The sequence below is a fragment of the Poecilia reticulata genome, chromosome 12 (genome assembly GCF_904066995.2).
Source record: "Poecilia reticulata chromosome 12, P_reticulata-male-v2, whole genome shotgun sequence".
Lineage (NCBI taxonomy): Eukaryota > Metazoa > Chordata > Actinopteri > Cyprinodontiformes > Poeciliidae > Poecilia > Poecilia reticulata.
Window position 1 is genome coordinate 5,689,901 of NC_088841.1, and position 27,255 is coordinate 5,717,155.

The 27,255-nt window shown below is 41.2% G+C and overlaps 1 protein-coding gene across 1 annotated transcript in view; it reads right to left on the reverse strand.

Moving 5' to 3' along the window:
• Nucleotides 1–27,255, reverse strand: part of ap3b1a (adaptor related protein complex 3 subunit beta 1a) — a 79,536-nt gene that overhangs the window by 39,424 nt on the left and 12,857 nt on the right. The window contains exons 7-23 of the mRNA XM_081613869.1: nt 24,427–24,609; nt 24,061–24,213; nt 22,716–22,813; nt 21,995–22,049; nt 21,834–21,905; nt 20,987–21,049; nt 20,768–20,900; nt 20,581–20,690; nt 19,713–19,889; nt 18,651–18,837; nt 17,810–17,940; nt 16,636–16,801; nt 16,202–16,376; nt 14,076–14,214; nt 12,420–12,589; nt 9,928–10,099; nt 8,389–8,437 (exon numbers count right to left, since the gene is read on the reverse strand). Coding sequence (XP_081469995.1) covers nt 8,389–8,437; nt 9,928–10,099; nt 12,420–12,589; nt 14,076–14,214; nt 16,202–16,376; nt 16,636–16,801; nt 17,810–17,940; nt 18,651–18,837; nt 19,713–19,889; nt 20,581–20,690; nt 20,768–20,900; nt 20,987–21,049; nt 21,834–21,905; nt 21,995–22,049; nt 22,716–22,813; nt 24,061–24,213; nt 24,427–24,609 — 2,233 coding nt within the window. The remainder of the gene's footprint in view (nt 1–8,388; nt 8,438–9,927; nt 10,100–12,419; nt 12,590–14,075; nt 14,215–16,201; nt 16,377–16,635; nt 16,802–17,809; nt 17,941–18,650; nt 18,838–19,712; nt 19,890–20,580; nt 20,691–20,767; nt 20,901–20,986; nt 21,050–21,833; nt 21,906–21,994; nt 22,050–22,715; nt 22,814–24,060; nt 24,214–24,426; nt 24,610–27,255) is intronic.

Consider the following 27,255-nt stretch of genomic DNA (forward strand, 5'->3'; position numbering starts at 1 on the left):
CTGGTGCTCCTTCCCAGTGCTGACAGTAAACTGTTGGCGAAATGGCAAGGTCCGTATGAAATCCAGAGCAAACTGGGGCAAACAACCTACAAGATTGCCATTCCAGATCAGCCCCGTTCCACCAGAGTGCTCCATGTCAACCTGCTTAAAGAATGGGTGGAGAGGCCAAAGGCAGATGTTTTTCTTATTCAAGATGTGACAGAGGAGGAGGAAGAGGATAACCAGTACCTGCCAAAGCCCTCACCTCAATTACTGGTTCTGGACCACCTCTCGGAAGAAAGGCAGGCTCAGGTGAGAAATCTGTGCAACTCAAATATGTTTCAGGGAAATCCTGGTAAAACAGACCTTGTCCAGCATGACATAGTATTAAAAGATGGAGCGTCTGTGAGAAGGTTGAGTTACAGAATACCTGAGCGTCTGTTGGTTTCACTGAAAGAGGAAGTCGATCTGATGCTGTCACTCGGAATCATTGAACCATCAAGAAGCGAGTGGTGCCATCCAGTGGTTTTGGTGCCAAAGAAGGATGGCAGCATACGTTTCTGCATTGATTTCAGGTATTTGAATGGAATAACACAGTTTGATTCATATCCAGCTCCCCGCATTGATGACATGGTGGAGCGGATTGGGAAGGCCAGATATTTAACAACCATAGATCTCTGCAAGGGTTATTGGCAGGTACCTCTGACGGCACGGTCAAAAGAGCTTACTGCTTTCCGGACACCGTGGGGCCTGTTCCAGTTTAAAGTCATGCCCTTTGGACTACATGGTGCCCCGGCAACATTCCAGAGACTGATGGATCAGGTACTGTCTGACATGTCTGATTTTGCTGCAGCCTACCTTGATGACATAGTCATTTTCAGTTCTACCTGGGAAGATCACCTGAAATGTCTGGAGAAGGTGTTGGAGCGCCTCCAGTCTGCAGGGTTGACTATTAATCCAGCCAAGTGTGTGATTGCCAAAACTGAAACTGAGTACCTGGGGTTTGTTATAGGAAATGGAGTGATAAAGCCTCAAATAAATAAAATTACCGCTATAGAGGCCTGCCCTCTGCCTGAGACCAGAAAACAGTTAAGATCCTTTCTGGGTATGGCAGGGTTCTATCATCGTTTTATCCCTCATTTCTCGGCCAGGGCCGCGCTATTAACGGACCTCACTGGTTCCCGAAGCCCCATCAAGATCATCTGGACAGAGGAGGCCAAAACCGCTTTTCAAGACCTACGGCAATCTCTTAGTAAGAGTCCAGTCCTGCACAGCCCTGATTTTGAGAGATCTTTTATTCTACAGACTGATGCCTCTGAGAGAGGTTTGGGAGCTGTTCTGTTGCAGGGACCCCCTGGAGAGCGCCATCCAGTGGCTTTTATTAGCCGCAAGCTGTTTCCCAGGGAAGTACGATACTCAACCATTGAGAAAGAGGCACTGGCCATTAAATGGGCCCTGGATTCCTTCAAGTACTACCTTCTTGGCAGAGAGTTTACCTTGGAAACCGACCATAAAGCTCTCCAATGGATAGAGAAGATGAAAGATACTAATGGAAGGATTACGCGATGGTACCTTGCCATCCAACCATTTCGATTCACCATCCACCATATCCCGGGCAAGGACAACTGCATCGCAGACTGCCTCTCTCGCTGTCCCAGCGAGAGATCTGAAGAGGGGGAGTGTGTGATGGCTGCAGTGACAGCCACACAAATGTGGTAACATTCACTTTCACCACACGCAACAGGTTCACATTCACTCTCACTACAAATGGGTTCACCTCACTTATATTTGGGTTTCTTTAAGTCTAGGGTTCAATTTACAGAATAACTGGTTTTTGTTTAGAAGGCAACACATGGCATTGTATTCTGGAATAAGTGCGCACATTTTAGTCTACATTGTTGTGTTATGCTTGATTTAACCTTTGTTTGGTTTTTGAGTTTCCTCAGGGCTGGCTGCTCCAATCCTTTAGGAGAGCAGAGAGGTGGAGATGGGGTGGAGCAAGCCAGCTGAGACTGCAAATTGGTTCATACCACTACTCATCATCCAGAGGGGGGGAATGGGATTTTTCTGTTAGTTTCAGTTAGGTTTTTGTGTATTTTCCCCTTAGTGTGTTGTATGTGGCCTGATCAGCCAGTATTTAAGTTTCCCCTTTTGTCTGTGTTAGTGAGGTCTGTTTGTTTGAGTTATTATGAGTTGATGTCTGTTACTTTGACCTCTTTTATGGGCCCAATTTTTGTCATTTTTTCTATTATTTACCCAAGTGTTGTTTGGGTTAAATAAAAAACAATTATTTTTGACTTAAAACTGGTGCCTGGCTGTTCCTTTACTGCTCGGTCCATCACAGTGGTGTCAGAAGTGGGATCTTGCAGTTAAAGGCACCAGTTATTTTTTTTTTTTTTTTTGTAGCCCTCTCCCCTTACCAAGCCATGCAAAGAGCAGGAAGGAGTGCCAAAGGACAAAAAGGAGAACCTCAAAACCAGCCTGTCGGAATGGAGGAGCAAGTTGGAGAGGAAAATGGAGCCTCTGGAGGGGTGGATAGTAATGAGGGTAAGGAACCCACAATATCAGAAGTGATTTCCATTCTTCGTTCTCATATGGGCCAGCAGGAAGCCCAGGAAGCAAGACGAAGGGAGGAGTTTAATCGGCAGGAACAGTGCTTCAGAGCATTGCGACACCAATTTCAGCTGCTACAGGTGGAAGTGCAAGCGCGTACCAACCCTGCTCGTGAGCTTCAATTGGATGAGTCTCAACAATCTGATGTAGAATCAAATGAAGGTGATGAGCCCACCTGCTGTAATAATGAGCAAAGGCATGCTCCCTCAGGTCAGTTTTACTCTCATGAACCGAGACTTGAAAAACTGATGGATGAGGATGACATTGAACATTTTCTAACAACATTTGAACGCATGGCTCTAGTTTGCCGGTGGAAAAAAGCAGATTGGGTTTTTTATCTGATTCCATTACTCACTGGCAAAGCAAGAGGTGCGTATGTTCACATGGATATGGATGACTCTTTGGAGTATGATAAAGTTAAAGAAGCGGTGCTTCAAAAGTACGACATTAATCCTGAAACATACAGATTGAGATTTCGATCATTGGAAGTAAAACCTGAGGAGAATCCAAAAGAATTGTATGCAAGATTGAAGGAGTTATATGGAAAGTGGGTGATGCCAAGACAAAAAACTGTGCATGAGGTCGGTGAAATAATCATTTTGGAACAATACTTAAGAATGCTGTCTCCTGAGTTGCAGATATGGATTAAAGAACATAACCCAAAGTCGGCTGCAGAGGCTGCACAGCTGGCTGACGTGTTTGTGGCAGCACGAAAAAAAGGACAACCCTGGAGTCAAAAAGCATGGAAAATGAGGGAGGTTGCAAGACCTGTTCCCTATTACCAAAAGACAGGGGTGAGTAAACCTCTAAAGGTCCAGTCATTGAATGAACCATTAAGAGTCCCAGCCAAGACGGTGATTTGTTATCTGTGTGGGATGGAAGGACACACAAAACCAATGTGCCCGAAGAACTCCACAAAGATAACACAAATGTGTTTTGTGCCCAGACAAAGTGTGGACTCTAAAGTGGCGTTTGGTTTAAGGACGACCTCAATTGAAGTTGAGGGTAAACAATTAAAGGCACTCATTGACTCAGGAAGTACCCAAACCCTGGTGCACAGAGACTTTGTTCCAGCAAATAAAGTTAATGTGGAAACAATTCCTGTCCGCTGCATTCATGGGGATGAGTTGTCATATCAAACAGCAGACTTGTATATTAAAGTACAAGACCAACTTTATCTTCTAAATATTGGTGTGGCTGAGAATCTGCCATTTCCTGCAGTACTGGGTCAAGATCTGCCTGTGTTATGTGATTTATTGAATTCCAGCAATATGTGCAATGTTGCATTAACCAGATTTGGAGCTAAAAGGAGAGAGGAGTTTATACAACCACTCTGCGCCTTGCCTTTTTATGATGCGGACCTGGAGACCACACCCGGGAAGTCTCGCAAGTCCCGCAGACAGCGACGGCAAGAGAAATTTCAACACACTGTTGTTAAATCACCTTTTAGCTCTGAGCCTGAGTTACCTTTGGGGTTTAAAATCCCCACGGACATCAGAGAAATGCAGCACAGGGATCCAGCTCTGACATCTTTATTTCAGAAAGCAGAGGGAAATACACGTCCTGAACGAGGTTTGAACGGCCTGGGGGAATTTTTTCTGAACGATGGCATCCTATATCGTCAGCAGGGGTCAGCAGTGCAGTTGGTGGTTCCTGAACCAGTCCAGAAGGTAGTGCTGTCTTTAGGACATTCCATTCCATGGGCTGGTCATCTTGGACAGCACAAGACAATGGCCCGCATCAGAAAATATTTTGATTGGCCTGGAATACGATCTGATGTGGCTCTGTTCTGCAAAAGCTGCCCTCAGTGCCAAAAGTCTTCCCTAAGAATTCCCCCCAGAGCTCCTCTCCAGTCTTTACCAATCATCAACACCCCGTTTGAACGGCTGGGAATGGACATCGTTGGTCCCCTAGAAAGAAGTAAATCAGGTAATCGTTACATGTTGGTGATCCTGGATTATGCTACAAAGTATCCAGAGGTTTTTCCTTTGAAATCAATAAAAGCTAAAGCAGTTGCCTTCTGTCTCATACAGCTCTTCTCACGAGTTGGGTTTCCAACTGAAATTCTCACTGACTGTGGAACTAATTTTCTGTCCACTTTGTTGAAGCAGGTGTACCAACTCCTTGGAATTAAGAGCCTGAAGACCACTCCATACCATCCTCAGACAGATGGCCTGACAGAGCGCTTCAATCAGACCTTGAAGCAAATGTTGCGCAAGTTTGTCGATGAAACCGGTACAGACTGGGACCAGTGGCTACCTTACCTTCTCTTTGCATATAGAGAAGTGCCGCAGGCCTCTACTGGTTTTTCACCCTTTGAATTGCTGTATGGCTATGAGGTCCGGGGTCCCCTATCTCTGTTAAGGGAGACGTGGGAGGGTGACAAAGAAAGATCTCAAGCTGTAAATGTTGTCTCTTATGTTGTTCAGATGCGGGAACGACTGGAAAAGATGATGGCGTTGGCCCAAGCTCATAAGGAAGAAGCACAGAAACATCAGAAAAACTGGTATGACCAGTCGGCGCGCCAGAGGTCTTTCAGTCCTGGCCAGAAAGTGCTGGTGCTCCTTCCCAGTGCTGACAGTAAACTGTTGGCGAAATGGCAAGGTCCGTATGAAATCCAGAGCAAACTGGGGCAAACAACCTACAAGATTGCCATTCCAGATCAGCCCCGTTCCACCAGAGTGCTCCATGTCAACCTGCTTAAAGAATGGGTGGAGAGGCCAAAGGCAGATGTTTTTCTTATTCAAGATGTGACAGAGGAGGAGGAAGAGGATAACCAGTACCTGCCAAAGCCCTCACCTCAATTACTGGTTCTGGACCACCTCTCGGAAGAAAGGCAGGCTCAGGTGAGAAATCTGTGCAACTCAAATATGTTTCAGGGAAATCCTGGTAAAACAGACCTTGTCCAGCATGACATAGTATTAAAAGATGGAGCGTCTGTGAGAAGGTTGAGTTACAGAATACCTGAGCGTCTGTTGGTTTCACTGAAAGAGGAAGTCGATCTGATGCTGTCACTCGGAATCATTGAACCATCAAGAAGCGAGTGGTGCCATCCAGTGGTTTTGGTGCCAAAGAAGGATGGCAGCATACGTTTCTGCATTGATTTCAGGTATTTGAATGGAATAACACAGTTTGATTCATATCCAGCTCCCCGCATTGATGACATGGTGGAGCGGATTGGGAAGGCCAGATATTTAACAACCATAGATCTCTGCAAGGGTTATTGGCAGGTACCTCTGACGGCACGGTCAAAAGAGCTTACTGCTTTCCGGACACCGTGGGGCCTGTTCCAGTTTAAAGTCATGCCCTTTGGACTACATGGTGCCCCGGCAACATTCCAGAGACTGATGGATCAGGTACTGTCTGACATGTCTGATTTTGCTGCAGCCTACCTTGATGACATAGTCATTTTCAGTTCTACCTGGGAAGATCACCTGAAATGTCTGGAGAAGGTGTTGGAGCGCCTCCAGTCTGCAGGGTTGACTATTAATCCAGCCAAGTGTGTGATTGCCAAAACTGAAACTGAGTACCTGGGGTTTGTTATAGGAAATGGAGTGATAAAGCCTCAAATAAATAAAATTACCGCTATAGAGGCCTGCCCTCTGCCTGAGACCAGAAAACAGTTAAGATCCTTTCTGGGTATGGCAGGGTTCTATCATCGTTTTATCCCTCATTTCTCGGCCAGGGCCGCGCTATTAACGGACCTCACTGGTTCCCGAAGCCCCATCAAGATCATCTGGACAGAGGAGGCCAAAACCGCTTTTCAAGACCTACGGCAATCTCTTAGTAAGAGTCCAGTCCTGCACAGCCCTGATTTTGAGAGATCTTTTATTCTACAGACTGATGCCTCTGAGAGAGGTTTGGGAGCTGTTCTGTTGCAGGGACCCCCTGGAGAGCGCCATCCAGTGGCTTTTATTAGCCGCAAGCTGTTTCCCAGGGAAGTACGATACTCAACCATTGAGAAAGAGGCACTGGCCATTAAATGGGCCCTGGATTCCTTCAAGTACTACCTTCTTGGCAGAGAGTTTACCTTAGAAACCGACCATAAAGCTCTCCAATGGATAGAGAAGATGAAAGATACTAATGGAAGGATTACGCGATGGTACCTTGCCATCCAACCATTTCGATTCACCATCCACCATATCCCGGGCAAGGACAACTGCATCGCAGACTGCCTCTCTCGCTGTCCCAGCGAGAGATCTGAAGAGGGGGAGTGTGTGATGGCTGCAGTGACAGCCACACAAATGTGGTAACATTCACTTTCACCACACGCAACAGGTTCACATTCACTCTCACTACAAATGGGTTCACCTCACTTATATTTGGGTTTCTTTAAGTCTAGGGTTCAATTTACAGAATAACTGGTTTTTGTTTAGAAGGCAACACATGGCATTGTATTCTGGAATAAGTGCGCACATTTTAGTCTACATTGTTGTGTTATGCTTGATTTAACCTTTGTTTGGTTTTTGAGTTTCCTCAGGGCTGGCTGCTCCAATCCTTTAGGAGAGCAGAGAGGTGGAGATGGGGTGGAGCAAGCCAGCTGAGACTGCAAATTGGTTCATACCACTACTCATCATCCAGAGGGGGGGGAATGGGATTTTTCTGTTAGTTTCAGTTAGGTTTTGTGTATTTTCCCCTTAGTGTGTTGTATGTGGCCTGATCAGCCAGTATTTAAGTTTCCCCTTTTGTCTGTGTTAGTGAGGTCTGTTTGTTTGAGTTATTATGAGTTGATGTCTGTTACTTTGACCTCTTTTATGGGCCCAATTTTTGTCATTTTTTCTATTATTTACCCAAGTGTTGTTTGGGTTAAATAAAAAACAATTATTTTTGACTTAAAACTGGTGCCTGGCTGTTCCTTTACTGCTCGGTCCATCACAATGCAGAACACAAATCTGAAAACGGAAAACTTTCCACATTTGATTATTTTTCTGTGGAATGTGACTCGCAAGTTATTCATTGAAAATGTATCTAAAACATTTGGAAGAAAATGCAACTTGTGAAGCTGGAATTGACTGGGCACTTGACTCGCTATTGGCTTGTATTAGAAAAACAGGCAATCCATGACCTGCATTTATTTTCCATTGGAACAACAATAAGGGAGACTCTATATTTTATGCTGCGTTGCATTTGTAGTTGGAACTCGGAAATTTTGACTTCCAAGTTGGCAAAAATGGACTGGAACGCTCCACGACTCCCAAAGTTGGACTTCCGCTTAAAAAATATTCTGAGAATCTTTCAAAAAGACAACTTCAAGATTCAATATGGCTGCTCCTCATATCAACAATAGTAAACTGTGGTGAAAACATGTTTATTTTTACAAGTCATACTTGTAAGAGTGTGTCTGAAACCAATGATGCATGTAAGCGCCTTCAGCTATACTGAACAAATGAAATGTGTTGTTGTGGAAGGTACAGCCAACGACGATGTTCGTCAGAGGCACAGAGTACAATGGCTACTTGGGCGTCACGATATAGGAATCCTGACTTCTCTGACTAAGTTAACTGGAATGCTGTTAACTTGGGCTTGATGTTATTCACCGCTCCGAGTTCAGACTTCTGAGGTCAGTGGGAGCATTAGCTTCTGCAGTAGTATATATATATATATATATATATATATATATATATATATATATATATATACACACAGTGTATATTTGGTATGTAGATTATTAAAACAGGCAGCTCTGGGCAATTTTGGAGGTAGTCTCAAGTTCGCAGGCGATACTGGCTGTACTGGGGGTCTCACTATAGTTTACAGCCTGCTGCCATAGGGAAACAGTCTTAGAAATGAACTTACAGTCATCTAGATCCAATAGAGAGACTTCCTTCTTGGACTTTACCTCCACCTAAAAAGCAAGCACAGCAAATTCCCAATGAGTGTAAAAATAAAAAAAAACAAGAAGATGAACTGCAGCATTGTGGCAATTCCACCTAAAGAGAGAGAAACATTTCAATTTCAATAACGAGACCTTGAAGATGTTACACATTCCTCCCCAAATCAATTGGTTTACATTTCTATGCAACTTGTGCTATACAGAGTCTGGTGGAGAAAAGCACACATGCTTCAATCTCACAGACCTGCAATAAAAATCTGATTTAAACATTTGAGCATGTTTTTATCACCCTTTCTCCATACCCACCTAACCAAGCTGAGTTTATCACATCGCATAAAGAACCATAAAATCCCACTCTGCCAACTCCAGGCTAGATAAGCAGCAAACAAACAGGACAAAGGAGTGAGAGGCAAACAGGAGTAAAGAAAAAAAAAAACAAACCGTAAAGTTCCAGGTGGCCGTATCTTATCAGATTTTCTGTGATCGAAGCTTGGTGGGGGTAATAGAGACGGAAACCCTGTTACTGGAAAAGCGGTCTGAAAGAGCCGTGCAGGAAAAAATAAATGGCTGAGGGAAAAAGATGCATAATTCATAGGCCATAACCAAATGACAAAGTGAATGAAATGAGAATTTCATAGCGCCGAACGGCAAAAGGGTGAGAGAAAGATAATGTGATGAGCGTAACAGGTAAGAAAAAGATTGTGAGAACTGGAAAACTGGGGGGGGGGGGGGACTTAAAAGGGGTGGAAGAGAAAAACAAAATAAAGGAGATGCCATGGAGCCAAATGATATCCCAGAGAGTAAATCAGGATTTTGAAGCTTTCAGCACACACAGCTGGGAGAATATCATGTTAATACTCAGTGGGAGCCGAAAAGAAGAGGGCTGTTCTCCTGTTTACAATTTCAACCCCATTATATCCCATCAATTGGGCTGCGACTCGTACCACACAGATGAATGGTACAACATGAAAGTGAATGTTCCACTGTAGCTTTTTATCAGCAGCCCTCAGCAACGTTAATCCAGTAAAACCAACATTCTGTAGGCGTACATTCAGGTTTTCTTTTATCTCTTTAATAAGCTCTAAAGCTCAACGTTTTACTGGCAGTAAACCGTCCAGAATGCAGAGAGAGATCTCTGTATGATAGTGGGGATCAGATGAGACCAAATGCTGTCACTGTACGTTTTGCTGGACAATAAATAGTCGCTGTAATTATGGGATAAACGACAATATTGTTGTTTTCAGACCATTTTCATGTAATATATGCGTTACCGTTTTATGAGAGTGGAAATGTGAAAATTTGTAGCACTTGATTGACTGTAATGATTGTTTTATTGACTTATGGCAGAAGTGGACTAAACACTTCAATAAGCGAAAGGATGGATTTGCACTGTAACTCAAAGTTGTCCTAACTCTGAGTTGCAAAGTCAGGACTTTGAGGTACTGAGCAAGTACCTCTGCTCAGCTGTGCGAAGCTATAATGATGCTGAAGCGTGACATCACCTTCGGTTTAGTCTTTGCAACAGTCTTCTTCTGCAGAGCTGGAGAGTCGGAGTCGGAGTCAGACTCCGAGTCGGAGGAGCTTTCAGCGGATGAGCTGCTGGTTTTGCCCACAGGACCGTTTCCGTTTTCATCCGAGTCACTAAAACAATCAGGCAAAAGAAAAACAAAATGTCTCAAACATACAAGGAAGTTTCACCAAAACCATTATTTTACATTGTATATAGAATTTCTAATTGCACTTTCTGAATAATTTGACAGGTTTGCTGCAGTTTATTTTTACGTTTGACCAAGACAGTCAACCTTTTGCTTTAGTCAGTTTCTTTATTATTAATTCTACGTTGGCTGCTCTACTCCTAATTGGACTGACTGAACAAATTAAAATTGTGTTGTTTTAACATGTTTGACCAAGCTTGTGAAGCTATTGGCATACGTGTCATCAAATAAGTGTGTAATTCAGTACATTCATGTCTGTGTAAAAAAAATTGTTCCAAGTCAATTCAGCACTGTTTTTCTGTATCGGATCGAATCGGCCGATGCCAATTATCTGATATTGTTATCGGAAGTGGAAAAAAGTGGTTAATCCCTAATAATTTAATTTATAAGTAAAATAACTTTGCGTCACAATAAACACATTCAGCTGTAACAAAAACACTTGGGGGGGGGAGAGGGGATGCGTTGAGAAGTGAAAGCAAAACAAACTTTAAGGCGTCTGAAAGCTTTCAGTGCACCCGATCAAAACGACGATCAATCTGTTTTTGTTTGCAAAGTGAATTCAATACGGCGCTCAGTCAAGAAAGATTTTCTCCATCTTTCTCCCCTCTCTTTCACTTGCTCTGTCCCTCTTCAATTTGTTCCAATAATGAGTGTTTACTCCGCCTGCCTGGGATTTTCAGCCGTTAAATTAATGAGGGGAATTGTGACGGTAACTAGCTTTTTAACTTGGGCGATGATGAAAAGCCAGTATTAATTTGGCCTACAGATTTCATTTGCTGCGAACAGGAAAAAGTGATATAAATCACTGTGGGACTGATTAGGCCCTGCCTGAAATGACTGGGCCATAATGAGGGCATTATGCTGTGTTTGTTGTGGAAGCACTGGGGTGAGCGGCTCTAATTACCGACTGTACGCGTGTGTGCGCGCGTTCTGGTGTGTTTGAGCACTGGGGTGAGTTGCTCTAATTATACTCTCTAATGGAGAGAACAGGGTCAGCCGGCGGCCTGTCACACAGCAAAAAAAAAAAAAAAGAAAAAAGAAAAGAAAGAAAGAAAGAAAAAAAAATCAGGTACGTTTGGTGATTTTGTGTGTCCGTGAGTAAATGAAGTGCGCTGCGTAAGAAACTAAATTTGCCAGTTGTGTAAGGGAGAGTGCGTGAGCATATTCTGTAGTAATGACTCAAATCTCGTTTATTGGTAACACCAGGCTGCTAAATGACCAATCAAAAGTCATTATCCATTAGCCATGTAAATGTGGGTTACGCTACTGGAGGAAAATTCTCCTTGATTAGCTTGTTAATGGAACTCACGCCAGCGACACTCCTGCAGACCGACCGACCCGAGAGAGAGGGACAAAGGGAGAGAGAGAGAGAGGGTTTGTGTGGTAAAGAAAGGACAGAAGCTACAGTACATTAAATTTGCATGGATTTAGAGTTTATTCTGCTTTTAAACAGAGTTTATTCAACAGAGTTTATCACCTCCTACCCCGAACACAAATCTGAAAACGGAAAACTTTCCACATTTGATTATTTTTCTGTGGAATGTGACTCGCAAGTTATTCATTGAAAATGTATCTAAAACATTTGGAAGAAAATGCAACTTGTGAAGCTGGAATTGACTGGGCACTTGACTCGCTATTGGCTTGTATTAGAAAAACAGGCAATCCATGACCTGCATTTATTTTCCATTGGAACAACAATAAGGGAGACTCTATATTTTATGCTGCGTTGCATTTGTAGTTGGAACTCGGAAATTTTGACTTCCAAGTTGGCAAAAATGGACTGGAACGCTCCACGACTCCCAAAGTTGGACTTCCGCTTAAAAAATATTCTGAGAATCTTTCAAAAAGACAACTTCAAGATTCAATATGGCTGCTCCTCATATCAACAATAGTAAACTGTGGTGAAAACATGTTTATTTTACAAGGCATACTTGTAAGAGTGTGTCTGAAACCAATGATGCATGTAAGCGCCTTCAGCTATACTGAACAAATGAAATGTGTTGTTGTGGAAGGTACAGCCAACGACGATGTTCGTCAGAGGCACAGAGTACAATGGCTACTTGGGCGTCACGATATAGGAATCCTGACTTCTCTGACTAAGTTAACTGGAATGCTGTTAACTTGGGCTTGATGTTATTCACCGCTCCGAGTTCAGACTTCTGAGGTCAGTGGGAGCATTAGCTTCTGCAGTAGTATATATATATATATATATATATATATATATATATATATATATATATATACACACAGTGTATATTTGGTATGTAGATTATTAAAACAGGCAGCTCTGGGCAATTTTGGAGGTAGTCTCAAGTTCGCAGGCGATACTGGCTGTACTGGGGGTCTCACTATAGTTTACAGCCTGCTGCCATAGGGAAACAGTCTTAGAAATGAACTTACAGTCATCTAGATCCAATAGAGAGACTTCCTTCTTGGACTTTACCTCCACCTAAAAAGCAAGCACAGCAAATTCCCAATGAGTGTAAAAATAAAAAAACAAGAAGATGAACTGCAGCATTGTGGCAATTCCACCTAAAGAGAGAGAAACATTTCAATTTCAATAACGAGACCTTGAAGATGTTACACATTCCTCCCCAAATCAATTGGTTTACATTTCTATGCAACTTGTGCTATACAGAGTCTGGTGGAGAAAAGCACACATGCTTCAATCTCACAGACCTGCAATAAAAATCTGATTTAAACATTTGAGCATGTTTTTATCACCCTTTCTCCATACCCACCTAACCAAGCTGAGTTTATCACATCGCATAAAGAACCATAAAATCCCACTCTGCCAACTCCAGGCTAGATAAGCAGCAAACAAACAGGACAAAGGAGTGAGAGGCAAACAGGAGTAAAGAAAAAAAAAAACAAACCGTAAAGTTCCAGGTGGCCGTATCTTATCAGATTTTCTGTGATCGAAGCTTGGTGGGGGTAATAGAGACGGAAACCCTGTTACTGGAAAAGCGGTCTGAAAGAGCCGTGCAGAAAAAATAAATGGCTGAGGGAAAAAGATGCATAATTCATAGGCCATAACCAAATGACAAAGTGAATGAAATGAGAATTTCATAGCGCCGAACGGCAAAAGGGTGAGAGAAAGATAATGTGATGAGCGTAACAGGTAAGAAAAAGATTGTGAGAACTGGAAAACTGGGGGGGGGGGGGACTTAAAAGGGGGGGAAGAGAAAAACAAAATAAAGGAGATGCCATGGAGCCAAATGATATCCCAGAGAGTAAATCAGGATTTTGAAGCTTTCAGCACACACAGCTGGGAGAATATCATGTTAATACTCAGTGGGAGCCGAAAAGAAGAGGGCTGTTCTCCTGTTTACAATTTCAACCCCATTATATCCCATCAATTGGGCTGCGACTCGTACCACACAGATGAATGGTACAACATGAAAGTGAATGTTCCACTGTAGCTTTTTATCAGCAGCCCTCAGCAACGTTAATCCAGTAAAACCAACATTCTGTAGGCGTACATTCAGGTTTTCTTTTATCTCTTTAATAAGCTCTAAAGCTCAACGTTTTACTGGCAGTAAACCGTCCAGAATGCAGAGAGAGATCTCTGTATGATAGTGGGGATCAGATGAGACCAAATGCTGTCACTGTACGTTTTGCTGGACAATAAATAGTCGCTGTAATTATGGGATAAACGACAATATTGTTGTTTTCAGACCATTTTCATGTAATATATGCGTTACCGTTTTATGAGAGTGGAAATGTGAAAATTTGTAGCACTTGATTGACTGTAATGATTGTTTTATTGACTTATGGCAGAAGTGGACTAAACACTTCAATAAGCGAAAGGATGGATTTGCACTGTAACTCAAAGTTGTCCTAACTCTGAGTTGCAAAGTCAGGACTTTGAGGTACTGAGCAAGTACCTCTGCTCAGCTGTGCGAAGCTATAATGATGCTGAAGCGTGACATCACCTTCGGTTTAGTCTTTGCAACAGTCTTCTTCTGCAGAGCTGGAGAGTCGGAGTCGGAGTCAGACTCCGAGTCGGAGGAGCTTTCAGCGGATGAGCTGCTGGTTTTGCCCACAGGACCGTTTCCGTTTTCATCCGAGTCACTAAAACAATCAGGCAAAAGAAAAACAAAATGTCTCAAACATACAAGGAAGTTTCACCAAAACCATTATTTTACATTGTATATAGAATTTCTAATTGCACTTTCTGAATAATTTGACAGGTTTGCTGCAGTTTATTTTTACGTTTGACCAAGACAGTCAACCTTTTGCTTTAGTCAGTTTCTTTATTATTAATTCTACGTTGGCTGCTCTACTCCTAATTGGACTGACTGAACAAATTAAAATTGTGTTGTTTTAACATGTTTGACCAAGCTTGTGAAGCTATTGGCATACGTGTCATCAAATAAGTGTGTAATTCAGTACATTCATGTCTGTGTAAAAAAAATTGTTCCAAGTCAATTCAGCACTGTTTTTCTGTATCGGATCGAATCGGCCGATGCCAATTATCTGATATTGTTATCGGAAGTGGAAAAAAGTGGTTAATCCCTAATAATTTAATTTATAAGTAAAATAACTTTGCGTCACAATAAACACATTCAGCTGTAACAAAAACACTTGGGGGGGGGAGAGGGGATGCGTTGAGAAGTGAAAGCAAAACAAACTTTAAGGCGTCTGAAAGCTTTCAGTGCACCCGATCAAAACGACGATCAATCTGTTTTTGTTTGCAAAGTGAATTCAATACGGCGCTCAGTCAAGAAAGATTTTCTCCATCTTTCTCCCCTCTCTTTCACTTGCTCTGTCCCTCTTCAATTTGTTCCAATAATGAGTGTTTACTCCGCCTGCCTGGGATTTTCAGCCGTTAAATTAATGAGGGGAATTGTGACGGTAACTAGCTTTTTAACTTGGGCGATGATGAAAAGCCAGTATTAATTTGGCCTACAGATTTCATTTGCTGCGAACAGGAAAAAGTGATATAAATCACTGTGGGACTGATTAGGCCCTGCCTGAAATGACTGGGCCATAATGAGGGCATTATGCTGTGTTTGTTGTGGAAGCACTGGGGTGAGCGGCTCTAATTACCGACTGTACGCGTGTGTGCGCGCGTTCTGGTGTGTTTGAGCACTGGGGTGAGTTGCTCTAATTATACTCTCTAATGGAGAGAACAGGGTCAGCCGGCGGCCTGTCACACAGCAAAAAAAAAAAAAAAGAAAAAAGAAAAGAAAGAAAGAAAGAAAAAAAAATCAGGTACGTTTGGTGATTTTGTGTGTCCGTGAGTAAATGAAGTGCGCTGCGTAAGAAACTAAATTTGCCAGTTGTGTAAGGGAGAGTGCGTGAGCATATTCTGTAGTAATGACTCAAATCTCGTTTATTGGTAACACCAGGCTGCTAAATGACCAATCAAAAGTCATTATCCATTAGCCATGTAAATGTGGGTTACGCTACTGGAGGAAAATTCTCCTTGATTAGCTTGTTAATGGAACTCACGCCAGCGACACTCCTGCAGACCGACCGACCCGAGAGAGAGGGACAAAGGGAGAGAGAGAGAGAGGGTTTGTGTGGTAAAGAAAGGACAGAAGCTACAGTACATTAAATTTGCATGGATTTAGAGTTTATTCTGCTTTTAAACAGAGTTTATTCAACTTTGGTGGTTGGAATAAGTTTCCTGGATGGATGTTAATGTCACCTCTATGAAGGGGGTAGGGGGGTGGGGAGGTGGGGGGGGAGGTGTAGATTTTATTTGGGAGACAAATTATCCAAATGGGGAAAACTTTGCTTCCTTCAAAAGCTAATGACGCTAAAGCTAGCATCGATTCACAGCTTTCGATGCGTAACTAAAGCGTTACTCCACTGGATTTAACAACTATGGGAAGAGCTGTAACTAACAATTAATTTAGTTATCGATTATTTTGATGATTAATTAAACGGATAAAAAAATTGGTACATTCTGCTAATTTTCCTCAAGTCTATATTGTGTTAGAAATTCATCACACAAATTTAGACAAGTCAAATGTGGAAAAGTTGCTTTATTACTGACTGACTCTACACAGCGTAGTTAGCGATTTGTGAAACCTGGAGGATTTCCCCTCACCTGTACGCAGCAGTTTGCTTGCTTTTCCTCGGCATCGCCTTCTTAGTTCGTTTCTTCTTTTGTTTGGATTCAGACTCGCTGGAGCTCGCTTCAGATCCGCTCGAACTCTTCCCGGAATCGCTGGAGGTCTTCTCCGAGTCTTCGCTGCTCTCCTCTTCGCTCTCACTGCTTGACTCTAAAGAACAACACAGTAACTGTGGTTCAATATAGTTATTTTTACTCTAATAAACCTTATTTTGGTGTAGTTTGTACGTTTAATTTAATTGGTTTTGATCGTCATCTGAAATCAGCCAACCTATTTAATTCGTGTTCCAAATATTTTCTAATGTAAGTAAAATAAAATCGATTTCTGTCAAAATCTAAAGGAATAAAAAAGCATTTCTATCAGTTTCTGAAACCCAGTGTAACTTTTAAACTCTAAAACACAAACATACCTTCACTGCTACTACTGCTGCTGCTGCTGCCACTGCTGCTGCTGCTGCTGTCTTCACTACCACTTCCAGATCCTTCCTTCTCCTTCTCCTCCTCATCGTCTGAGTAGAACCTGTCATCAGATTTGGGTTTCTTGGCTTTCCCCAGAGACGGCGCCCACTCTTGTACCTAATGCAAAGCAACACATCAAATTATGTTGCTGAGAGCGACGAGATATACTAAACGAGCTCAGCAATTAGCAGATTTGTTCTTTTCCATTTCTTATTGCTAAAGGCCACATTTAAAAATATTAAAGCTTTCTTTAAACACCAAACAGAGTTGTTTTGTTATTATTGTGTCAAAAAGAGACAGTTGTTTCACTTTGGAGTTTAAAAGATTTAAGTAGACAGAGAAATGGATGAACAGAGAATTTTGTTTCTCCAGACATTTTTCTCCTGGCTTTCAGCAGTGGGTGTTAATCGACTTTCACTTTGCGGATGTTATCTGATGCCGTGTTTTGAGTTTTGTGCAACCCAAAGCAAGTTACGGACAAATACTTTAAAGTACAAATGTAAATCCTTCATTTCCTCTTGGATCATCTATAAAACAGGCGACACGAACTGGACAGGACTCCATATTATCACCAATGTGACAGCTAAAACTTACAGTAAAAATATGTATCTTTTAAAATATTTGTTAAAACTGTCACCATGTCCTGATGGTATGGGACAGATAATCTATGCACAGAAATGCTCCGCTCCCCGTCAGAAACAACCAATCAGAGTCAGGAGGAGGGTCTTAGCGCTGTCAATCAGGCTACTCACACCCAGTTTTTACTTTATCCATTAAATAGATATTTCTCACAACCTTGTTATCATTTTTAAGCCTGTTGGGATAAGATAAATTTGAGTGTAAAAGTAAAAACATACAGAAATGTTCAAGAAAGTAGGTGACAATTGTTTTGGTGAGAAACAGAAATACTCTAAATGTTTTTTTCTTTTTCATCCCTGAATTGTTTGCATGTTAAATACGACAGTAAAAATTGACATGGCTGATGATGAAGATGATGATGGCATGAAATATTTGTATTTAATTGAATTCAATGCATCTGAAGGTGTACCTGTTACAATTTACTGCTGGAGTAACTTGAATACGTCAAAAACTGTTAAATGAGAATGCTTCTGATGAAAACCGTACCGGTTCGATCACTTCCACGTTCCTCACAGACGGATCAGGCGCCGCCGCTGGCCAGTCAGACAGCTCCTGGTAGCCGGTGGTTTTAATGTTCAGGCTGTGGGAGAGCGTCCCCAGCTGGAAACGGTCTCTGTCTGGACGCAGAGACAAGGAAAATGGAAGGAAGTCAAAGAAACCCGACACAAATTAGCAAGAAGCTCAACCGTCAGTGAAGAAGTCGGTGATGAGGAATATTTGTTTTCATCGTTTATCGCCACAATCACCCAGTACTTTTCCTCTGTGACCAACAAGATAATGAGTGCTTTTGTCCTTATAGGGTGAAATAAAAAACAGTGCTCCTCTGTTTGATAGGGGAAAAAAAAGAAAACTTCACTTGTGAATATTAAGAATGACAGGAGTGAATAAGACCATCCATAAACATGCAGTGGGTGCAAACCGCCTGTGAATCTTAATGTCACAGGAGACTGTTTTGTCCATTTTGTCAAGGAGGAAGAGAGAAAATGAAGTTTTTTTCCCCCACCTCCCAGTGTCTGAACAAAGGTTAGCGCCGGCTCGATAATTTACCCATCTCATTAGTCCAAGGTAAAGGGGTCTGACCTAACTGCCCTTCAAAGACACACACACACACAAGAATAGCGAAAGCACCGCATGAATCCACTGGAAATAGAGCCACTCAATTTGAAGTAAAGCTTCCCCTAATTCATATTCAGAGATTCTCTTCTGGTTTAAGAAAAACAGGCAGGAGAAAGTAATGGATTTAATCGCAACTAGAAAAGTGGTTTAGGAGGCCTGACGCGTTTCAAAAATAAGGCTTAGAGGTTGAAACGATGAGCGGATGAAGTACCTTTGAAAGCGGACTCGAGGACCGGCGCAGGCTTGGAGGCCAGCAGGATGCGGCGGGCGTATTTGTTGAGGGCGCCGCTCTTCTCGCTGGGCACAATCAGCTGTCGGATGAAGCGCGTCCGGTCTCGGATGTCGTAGTTCTGGTCGTATTTGCCGAGGTTCAGGATGTACTGGGTCAGCAGCTTGGTCTGGGAGTGAAAGAAGAGGTAGGACCTAGCGCCGATTCATGCACAATGTAATCTACTGAAAAGAAAGGTTCCTGTTGCTGCTGGTCCTTTTTAATGCTTCTGTTGGCACAAAGTGCAAACAACATCAATATTTAGCCAAATTTTCCAATGCTTTTATCTTCCTAGTTTAAAAAATATATATATTAGTTAAAACTGATTCTTGAACATTTCTTGCTATACGACTCTTCTGCTTAAAAGAAACCATGAATGGTTGGAAAAGTTTTCTGACAGAAATGATGGTTGAGACAGAAATGGAGGAAATGAAACACGACCATTAAACTGTCGTAACAGCAATGTTACAATTCTTTAAGAAATGATTTAAATTGGCTAAATAAATTGAACAGGATTTTTAGTAGAGATGCATCAAGAAACTATCTGGTAACTGGAATCGTTTCATAACTGGGCGACAGCTAGCCTGTTAGAAACCAACAAATATACATATTTTTTTCCAAATTAGTGAAGGGCCCAAACTACCATATAAATAATATAGTGATATTTTAATTAATATATTATATTCTTTATTGTAATTGCTTAATAGTCTCTTCACTGTTTTTGGCAGGAAAGTGACGTCATACGTCAGCCGATAGTTTAACTTTCCTCCAACATTCTCTCATTACTAATGTAGCAGCTGCAAATTTTACAGAGGTGATTCCGTCTTATCCAAATAAAAGCACTTCCTGTTCATTTATGACTTCATCATCTCTCATTCACCCACGTCGTGATGACGCATGCTTTAACTGTGAGCTGCAGTTAAATATTGAGCTGTTTGAAATATCTAAGGTCAACATCGGAAAATTTGTCAACGTATTTTCCTTCAGGTGGAAAACTTTCTGCACCTGCTTGGAGTTGGTCAGGTACAACTTTGCCGCCAAGTTGACAGTCTGCAGCTTGACGATATCCTCCTCAGAGGTGAAAGTCTTCGCCATCTTTCGCAGCACGTCTGGCGCTATCTTCGGCACCCTCTCGCAGTACTCTCCCATCAGCCACAGGATGCTGGCCCGAGCCATGGGAACCTGCCAAGGTAAAGATAGAAGCAAAATGGCCACCTGTATCTACGCTGTTTAACAGCAAAGTTCAACAGCGGCTTTGTTTCCGTCAACCACAGAATGGCGCAAATTAAAATTCCAAAAATTAATTTGCGAGCTTTGAAAACACATTTTTCAAAATAGTTATTGCGCTAGGATGAGGCGGTTTTTCAGTCATATCAAAATAGATGTAAGTATTACAAAACTGCAATGGAAACTTTTTTCGCATCACACGAGTCAACAGCTGGACGTTACTACTGCTGAAAACAATGAAGAAGGCGACAGGAAGTGGTCGTCTAGAAAGATGACGGTTTGTTTTGTTTTTGCAACAATATGCAACTAGCTGCCGCAGAGCTCACAGCATCACACAGCTCACAAAAAGTTGTGCGTCATTCTAACGTGTTGAATCCACAGCTCTTCTGTAAAAAGGCTGACTACAATTTTCTCCAAAATGCCGGATATGCAGCGGCTCCAAAAGTATAAGAGGCCTGTCGCTCCAACGCTTGAATAAGACTCCAGCGTTCCTCTGATGGCCGAGTTATGAATACATCTCAAGTAACTCTTTACATCAAAATCAGCCATGATTTTTAATAACTTATTATGTGAGAAAGCAGAATATCGACAAAGATTTGGGCACATTGGCAGTGGAAACGCAGCTAGCGATGAGGACGTCACGTACGGTGATGTTGTCGAAGAGCTTGGCCATGTGCTTGATGATGTCACAGTGCTGGGTGGGCTGAGTCTGCAGCAGTTTCTTGATGACCACCACGCTCTCGGCCACGACTGTCTCTGTCGAAACAAACCAAGAAACCAACTACAGTCGCCCCAGAGACGAACGCGCTGCATGCGGCTGCGCATTTTCCTACCGTCTCTGTTGGAAAGCAGCAGCACCAGGCCGTTGAGGCAGGTGTCTGTGACCTCGGAGATGTTGGTGGCACACCTGCCAATGGCCTGGATGGTAGCGGCAGCAAACGCCTTATCCTGGCTCTTCACGTAGGTCTGGAGTGCGATCGGAACCATGAGGAGAACGGCGAGGGAAGGAAAATTTGGTTACTGAAGACAAGAATTTAAGAGAAACAACAAACCTGGAATTCCCTCAGGATGGTGGAAATGTTGGCTTCGTTGGCGAGATTAGTCAGAATCTCCAACTGTAAAAATCGGAAGAGAAACTCGATTATCGGAAAGTGGATAAAGAAACAGAGCAGGATTTGGGGAAATACAAAACACTGTGGAAACCAGAAGTTTACACACACTGGATAAAATAACACACACATTTTTTCTTAAAGTCTGAAGTTAAATCAAATTAAACTTTACTTGTTTTAGGTCCATTTGAATTACCCAAATTATTTCTGTTTGCTAAATATCACAATAGTGACAGAAGGAAACAAACATCTCAGGACTTGTCTCCAAAATTAAAGGTCTTTGTCACTGTGTGTACTTATAAACTGCAATCTGACTTTTTAATGTTTCTTTTGGAGGATTTGAGTTTCCTCCTCAGAGTGACTTTACAGGCCATGTTGAATCTCTATGTATATTTCTGATCTTTAAGATATCAATTGGTACATTGAATTTTATGATATGTACAGCATGTATATGAGGATTTGACCTCTAATCAATTGATAGACAAAATTAACACAAAACAATTAATTTATCTGCAGAATTATATAACAAAAAAACCTATGAATATAAGGATTTTCAAAACATCATGCTCTTTTCAAATTTAAATGTTAATTTTGATTTACCTGAAAACTAATCCCCTAATGAACTTAGAAACATTATGATAATTTAAATAGGCAAATATGCTATACCGATCTGTTCCATACGTTTACATTTTTCCTACAGGTTACCAAGCAACACAGTAAAATAATTAGTGCTCATCATTTAGGTTCACTTTAAACTCATGTAGTTTGCAATGAAGCAGAAATCTGTTACCTTCAGTGTTTTTATGTGTGTGGCATCTGTGGACCTGACATAGAAACTCTTCATGTACGGCTCAAACATCCCCTGTTTGAGAAGAATTAAAAGAAAAAATAAACTTATTGGAAAAGCAATAAAAGGAATCGATTGTTATAACGTTTCATGAACAGCCTCACCTTCCTCTGAATGGACATGGTGGCGATGTTCTGCAGCACGACGTACTGAACCTCTCTGCACGAGAACAAGAAGGAAAACAACCTTAAGATGCAGACACTGCAGAGTACAACGGCACATTAGGGCCATCGTAGAGAGAAACAAAACAGGAGCACATGTCTGACAAAAAAACTCTGAAGTTTCAAGATTAATCTCAAAACGTTTTGGGTTAATCTCAAAAATATTCAAGAAAAAGACGAGGAAATGGTCAGAGCTCCAAAAGTTTTTACATTTGAGAGAAAAAAACTCACATTTTATTAATTTCAGAAATTTTCAAGAGAAAGACAAGGAAATTCTCAAAGCTCCAAAAGTTGTAAATTTCCAAGAATAAAACTCAGCAATTTTGAATGATTTCAGAAGTTTTCAAGAAAAAAAAAAAAACAAATCGAGGAAATTCTCTGGGCTCAAAGTTGCAAATTCAAAAAAGTGTCAAAATGTTAATATTTTCAAGAAAAGAAATTTTCTATTAAAGTAAAAAAAATTCAACTTTTTGAGCTCAGGCAATTTCCTCGTTTTTTGTAGTTTTTTATTTCTGAGATTGATCTCAAAATGTCTGAGTTTTTTTGGCTAATATTCTCTCTTTTTTTAGTCCTCTAACATGCCATCATAGCAGAGCTCTACCTTTACATTTCACTTTTGATTTTTAACACAATACCGAATAGTAAGAAGTTGTTTTTTGGTTACCTGTGGCTTCTCAACAGTCGAACTAGTGATTTAGTGACAATGCTCACTTCGTGTTTAGGGGAGAGATGCCAGTAAAGTTGAGCAACAGCCATCACAACCTGAACACAGCAACAACAAAACAGTAAATCATTAAACAAAGTCAGCTTCTTTTTTTTTTTTTAACAGATTCGTCCTTTACCAGAACACATCAACACACTGAAAACATTCTACAAAAGCGCTCAAGATACAAGGTAATTTTTCAGGGGGAGCTTTAAATAGCAGGAAGACGCGTGTCCGTCGTGGGGAGGCAGAATGAAAGGCCCGAGGCAGCTATGAAGATGGAGGATGTCACTGTGCTGTCACGAGTAAAGACACAGCGTGTCACATTTTAATCAACACTTTCATTTGGGAGCATTTTTCCTCCCGCTGCTACACTGAGACACAGACCTTGAGACTCCTGGTTGATGGAAATCTGTAATCAGTTTTCTTTTCTTTTTTTCTTCTTAGGTTCACTAAGAGATGTGCAAGAACAAAAAAAATGGGAAAAGGAGAGTTGTGTGTCTAAAAATAATAGTCATAAGTTACTATAGTTGGTCATATTATTATTATTAATACGCTTGATGAGTTTTGTGTTTTATCTGTTTAGATTTGTCTGTCTGGTTGGTTACAATTCAAAATAGGATTGACAGCAATTATTGTGATTCATTTTTTTAATTCTTAATTTTTTATATTTATTTGTTGAGTCCAGTTACCCGATTTAATGTAACTGGAACAGTGAAATTGTTTATTTGATAAGTCATAAGTTTCATTTTTGGAGAATGTTTACACCCAAAAACAATGAAAATTACAAAAAAAACAACAACAAAAAAAAACCAATTATTGCAGCTTTTTTTCATCATAATGATAAATGAACCATTGATCACCACATTGATCTTTTTTTACATCGTTTCAATAAGACATTTTCTGCAGCCTCTAGTGGCCAACTGTGGTACTGCTTTTTATTCATTCCATATTAGCTTCATTAATAGAAAGTCACTGCAATTTACGTCCTGTCTGCCAATTCATAAAAGAAAAACTAACAGATAGAAACCAGTAAAGTTGTTTGTGTCGGTTTTAAATTTCCCCTCCATGATTATTGTCGATAATAAAAATGGAAACGCATCACCGTTACTGTTGATCATTAGCAGCATAAAATAGCTCCCGTTTCCTCTCTTTTCTACCCTCGAAACATTGATGGTGTGATGGAAATGGAAAATTACTGCTGATTTCCAGCACAGACATTTACATTACATCACATGTTCATATAGGAGGAGGTTATTTCAGACGGTTCTCCAACAGGAGGTGCAGGTGTTGTATGTGAACTCACTGCAGTGTTCCTGCTCTGCAGAAGAGGTTTGGTGTTCCTCAGCAGCAGCCTGTGATCTGGATCCATGATGTACGGCTTTGCTTCTCTCTGGCCTTGTTTCTCCTCAGAGTCGGAGTCGTAGAAGGCTTTCTCGCTCTCGTCAAAAATGCCATCCTAAAATAAAAAAAAAACAAAAAAACATTTATACAAGTTTCTAATGTAAACCAAATCATTTTGTAAAGGATTAAATGTCATTAAGCTTTCTGGTTAGATTCTTGGAGAATCAATGATGCTGTTGCAATCAGAAATGTTTTTCTAATTGGGATTTTACATAAGTCAAAAATAAAGACTTACTTAACAGTAAGTTTAAAACACTGCGCCTCTCACCTCCTTCCAGGGACTGGTGAACTGCGTCCGGGCGTAGCGCGTCAACATGTTGATGATGACCACCTGGCCCCACTCCTCCACATCCACCAGCAGGTTGCACAGCTTCCTGTAGTTTCTGTGGATCAGGTCAATGCGGTCTGGGCACACCTCCTCGAAGGCCACCACCACACTGCCGGCCACCAGCTGGAGGACAGATTTCACTCCGTTAAGAAGAAACTCTGGAGACATGGTGCGTTTTTATCCTTTTTTTTTTGTTTGCCATTTAAGTGTAACGGTTATTTCCAGTTAAATCTGTTAATTGAGGTTATGAACATTTCAAGCGGATTTCTCCTCAGATAAATTGAGCAAATACTTCATCTCTTGAACAAGCAGTATTATAGGATCTCTAGAGAAATAAAGCGCCGTTACGTACGACTCTTGTTGCAAACTTTGTAGTGCGGCTGCAATTTCAGTCCACATAATAGCAATTTACAGCTCTGATTACAACAAACTCTTTTAGCCCTTGAAGGAGTTAGATGATAATTAAAACAACAACAATAAAAGTAAAAACACTTTATTGAAGAGAGAGCAGGCAAAGGCCGAAGCGGTGGCGAAGAGAACCAATTATCAACCGTTTAATTAGTTTGTTGTCTGCTAGCAACGCCCTGCTCTCCCAAACACATCAATTTCAAACCGTCTGTTACTCTGTGATCATCAGTGAGACCAAGAGAAGGACAACGTGAAATATGAATCAATAAACCACAACATAAAGTTATAATAAGGCAAAAAGAACCAGAATCCAGTTTTTCTTCTGTTCTGACCAACCCAATGCTCTGCATCTGTTTTTCAAAATAAGGGCCGCCAGGGGGCGCTGTGGAGGCATCAAAGTTGGAAGGGAGACAAAAAAAGAAAAAGAAAATTTAATTAATCCTGTAAATGTTTTAATCTTAATTTTTATAAGTTAAAGTAAAGGATTTAAACACTTTTTCTGATGCTCTGTTTCTAGTTGGCGTTCAGTTAAATTCATCAAGCTGTTTTGTTGTTCAAGCTAGCACAACGGAAAATTAAAAGTTTCTCACAAGATGCAAAACACCACAAGAACTGCGGGAATAAAATTTAATTTGATGTGATTAGTGTATAATATTACTTAGTTTCTTACAATCAAGAGGATTGTGATGAAAAATTGTATAATCTGGTAATAAAGTTATGATTTTATTTTTAAAAAATTGGCCATCTACAAATCAGACAATACAAGGAAGTATTTAAGCTAAATTAATGTAGTAATTATGGAACAGTAAATAAAAACCATTTTAAAATGTGATATGTAGGGGAGGAGTTCTAGCATACATGAGGTTGATTGACAGCTCTAAGGCACTTATCCTGTCTGATTGGCTCCCTCTGACTGGGAGCCGTTTATTAATCAGTTGATTAAACTATTAAATCAACCAGCTGTTAAGACCAGTTTAATGTATGAAGAGTAGAACAGATTCTGCACAGTGACAGCATCTATCAAACCAGTTTATTCTAAATCGTTCCATTAGTGGTGAAATCACTATTACTAGTATCACATAATCAATATGTGATCCTATTTTAGGCAGTAGTGGAAATGTGAGAGTTTATGTTTTAAATAGAAGCATTTAGATTTTTTTTTTTAAATTTGTGTAAATACAGTTAAACTGGGATGTTTTTTTTTTTTACTCTAAAGTCGTCATGTGGTGGAAAAAAGGACACAAGTCCCCACATTTTAACCTTTGTAGTTTTGTGTTTTAGGAACACTTCCACCTAGCGTTTTACCGTGTCACTTCCTCTCTTCGCAACCATCCAGCTCTCATTTCCGACAAAGACCACCGACCTCCACCCCTACCCCCCCGATTAGATCCAACTCCAAGGTAAACTACACGCACCATCAACAAATCTGACACCCCAATCTATGGCGTTCATACGCCGCCGCCTCCCCCCGGCCATATTATCTACCCCCGCGTGACAAGCCGGTAATGGAAAAATCACACTAAGCAAATGGTTCTTCTAATAACAATAAATTTCCTATAAAATTATGAAGGGGCCCAAAGCGTTTCCTTGCATCTACTTTGCTATGAATTCTAATTAAGGTGGCGGGGAGGCGGAGAGTGCTGGGTCATCACGTCAGAGACAACGCTCGCCTTTTTGATGGATGGCCCGGCGTGGGGTTGGCCTATCCTCCGCTCCTCCTCCCTTCTCTTAAATTAATGGGCATCTCACCTAGGCCCTAATCATAGTACCCCACCGCCCCCGCCCTGCTCTTCCTTTCTGTTTTCATTTCAATTTTGCAGAAGGTGCAGGGAGGGGGGACGGATGGGAGAGATCGATCATTTATCTTGTAATGGCTGGATAATAGATCCATCACGGTAAAACAGCTGCACAAACTCCTATGTTGTCTCCGTCATCAGGCGCTCCCCATTTTCTCTTTAAAGCGTCCTGCCTACAAGCAGCCCGCCGTGTGCCACGGGCGTTTAGCTAAACGCCAGCAAAGGTGTGTGTTAGGGGGGTGAGAAGAAGACGCACGACGAGCAACAACCGGGTGTTTCAGCACCAGAAGAAAACCCACCAGATTAACCATTTACCTGATGTTCATCTTTCCTATTGTGCGATATTGTGAGACAACTGAAATTTTAAAAGGTTACTTTAAATATCAAACTGATTTAAAAAACAAAACCACACAAACACAAGGGAAAGTTAATTATTCCTTGATAATCTCTGATTGGTGAGATTTTTTTCCCTGCAAATCACAAAAATGATTAAAAAAAATTTCCTTCTAAATCTGTAAATGCATCAACATGATATCTAAAGCATAAACAGGAATGGTCCTGTAGT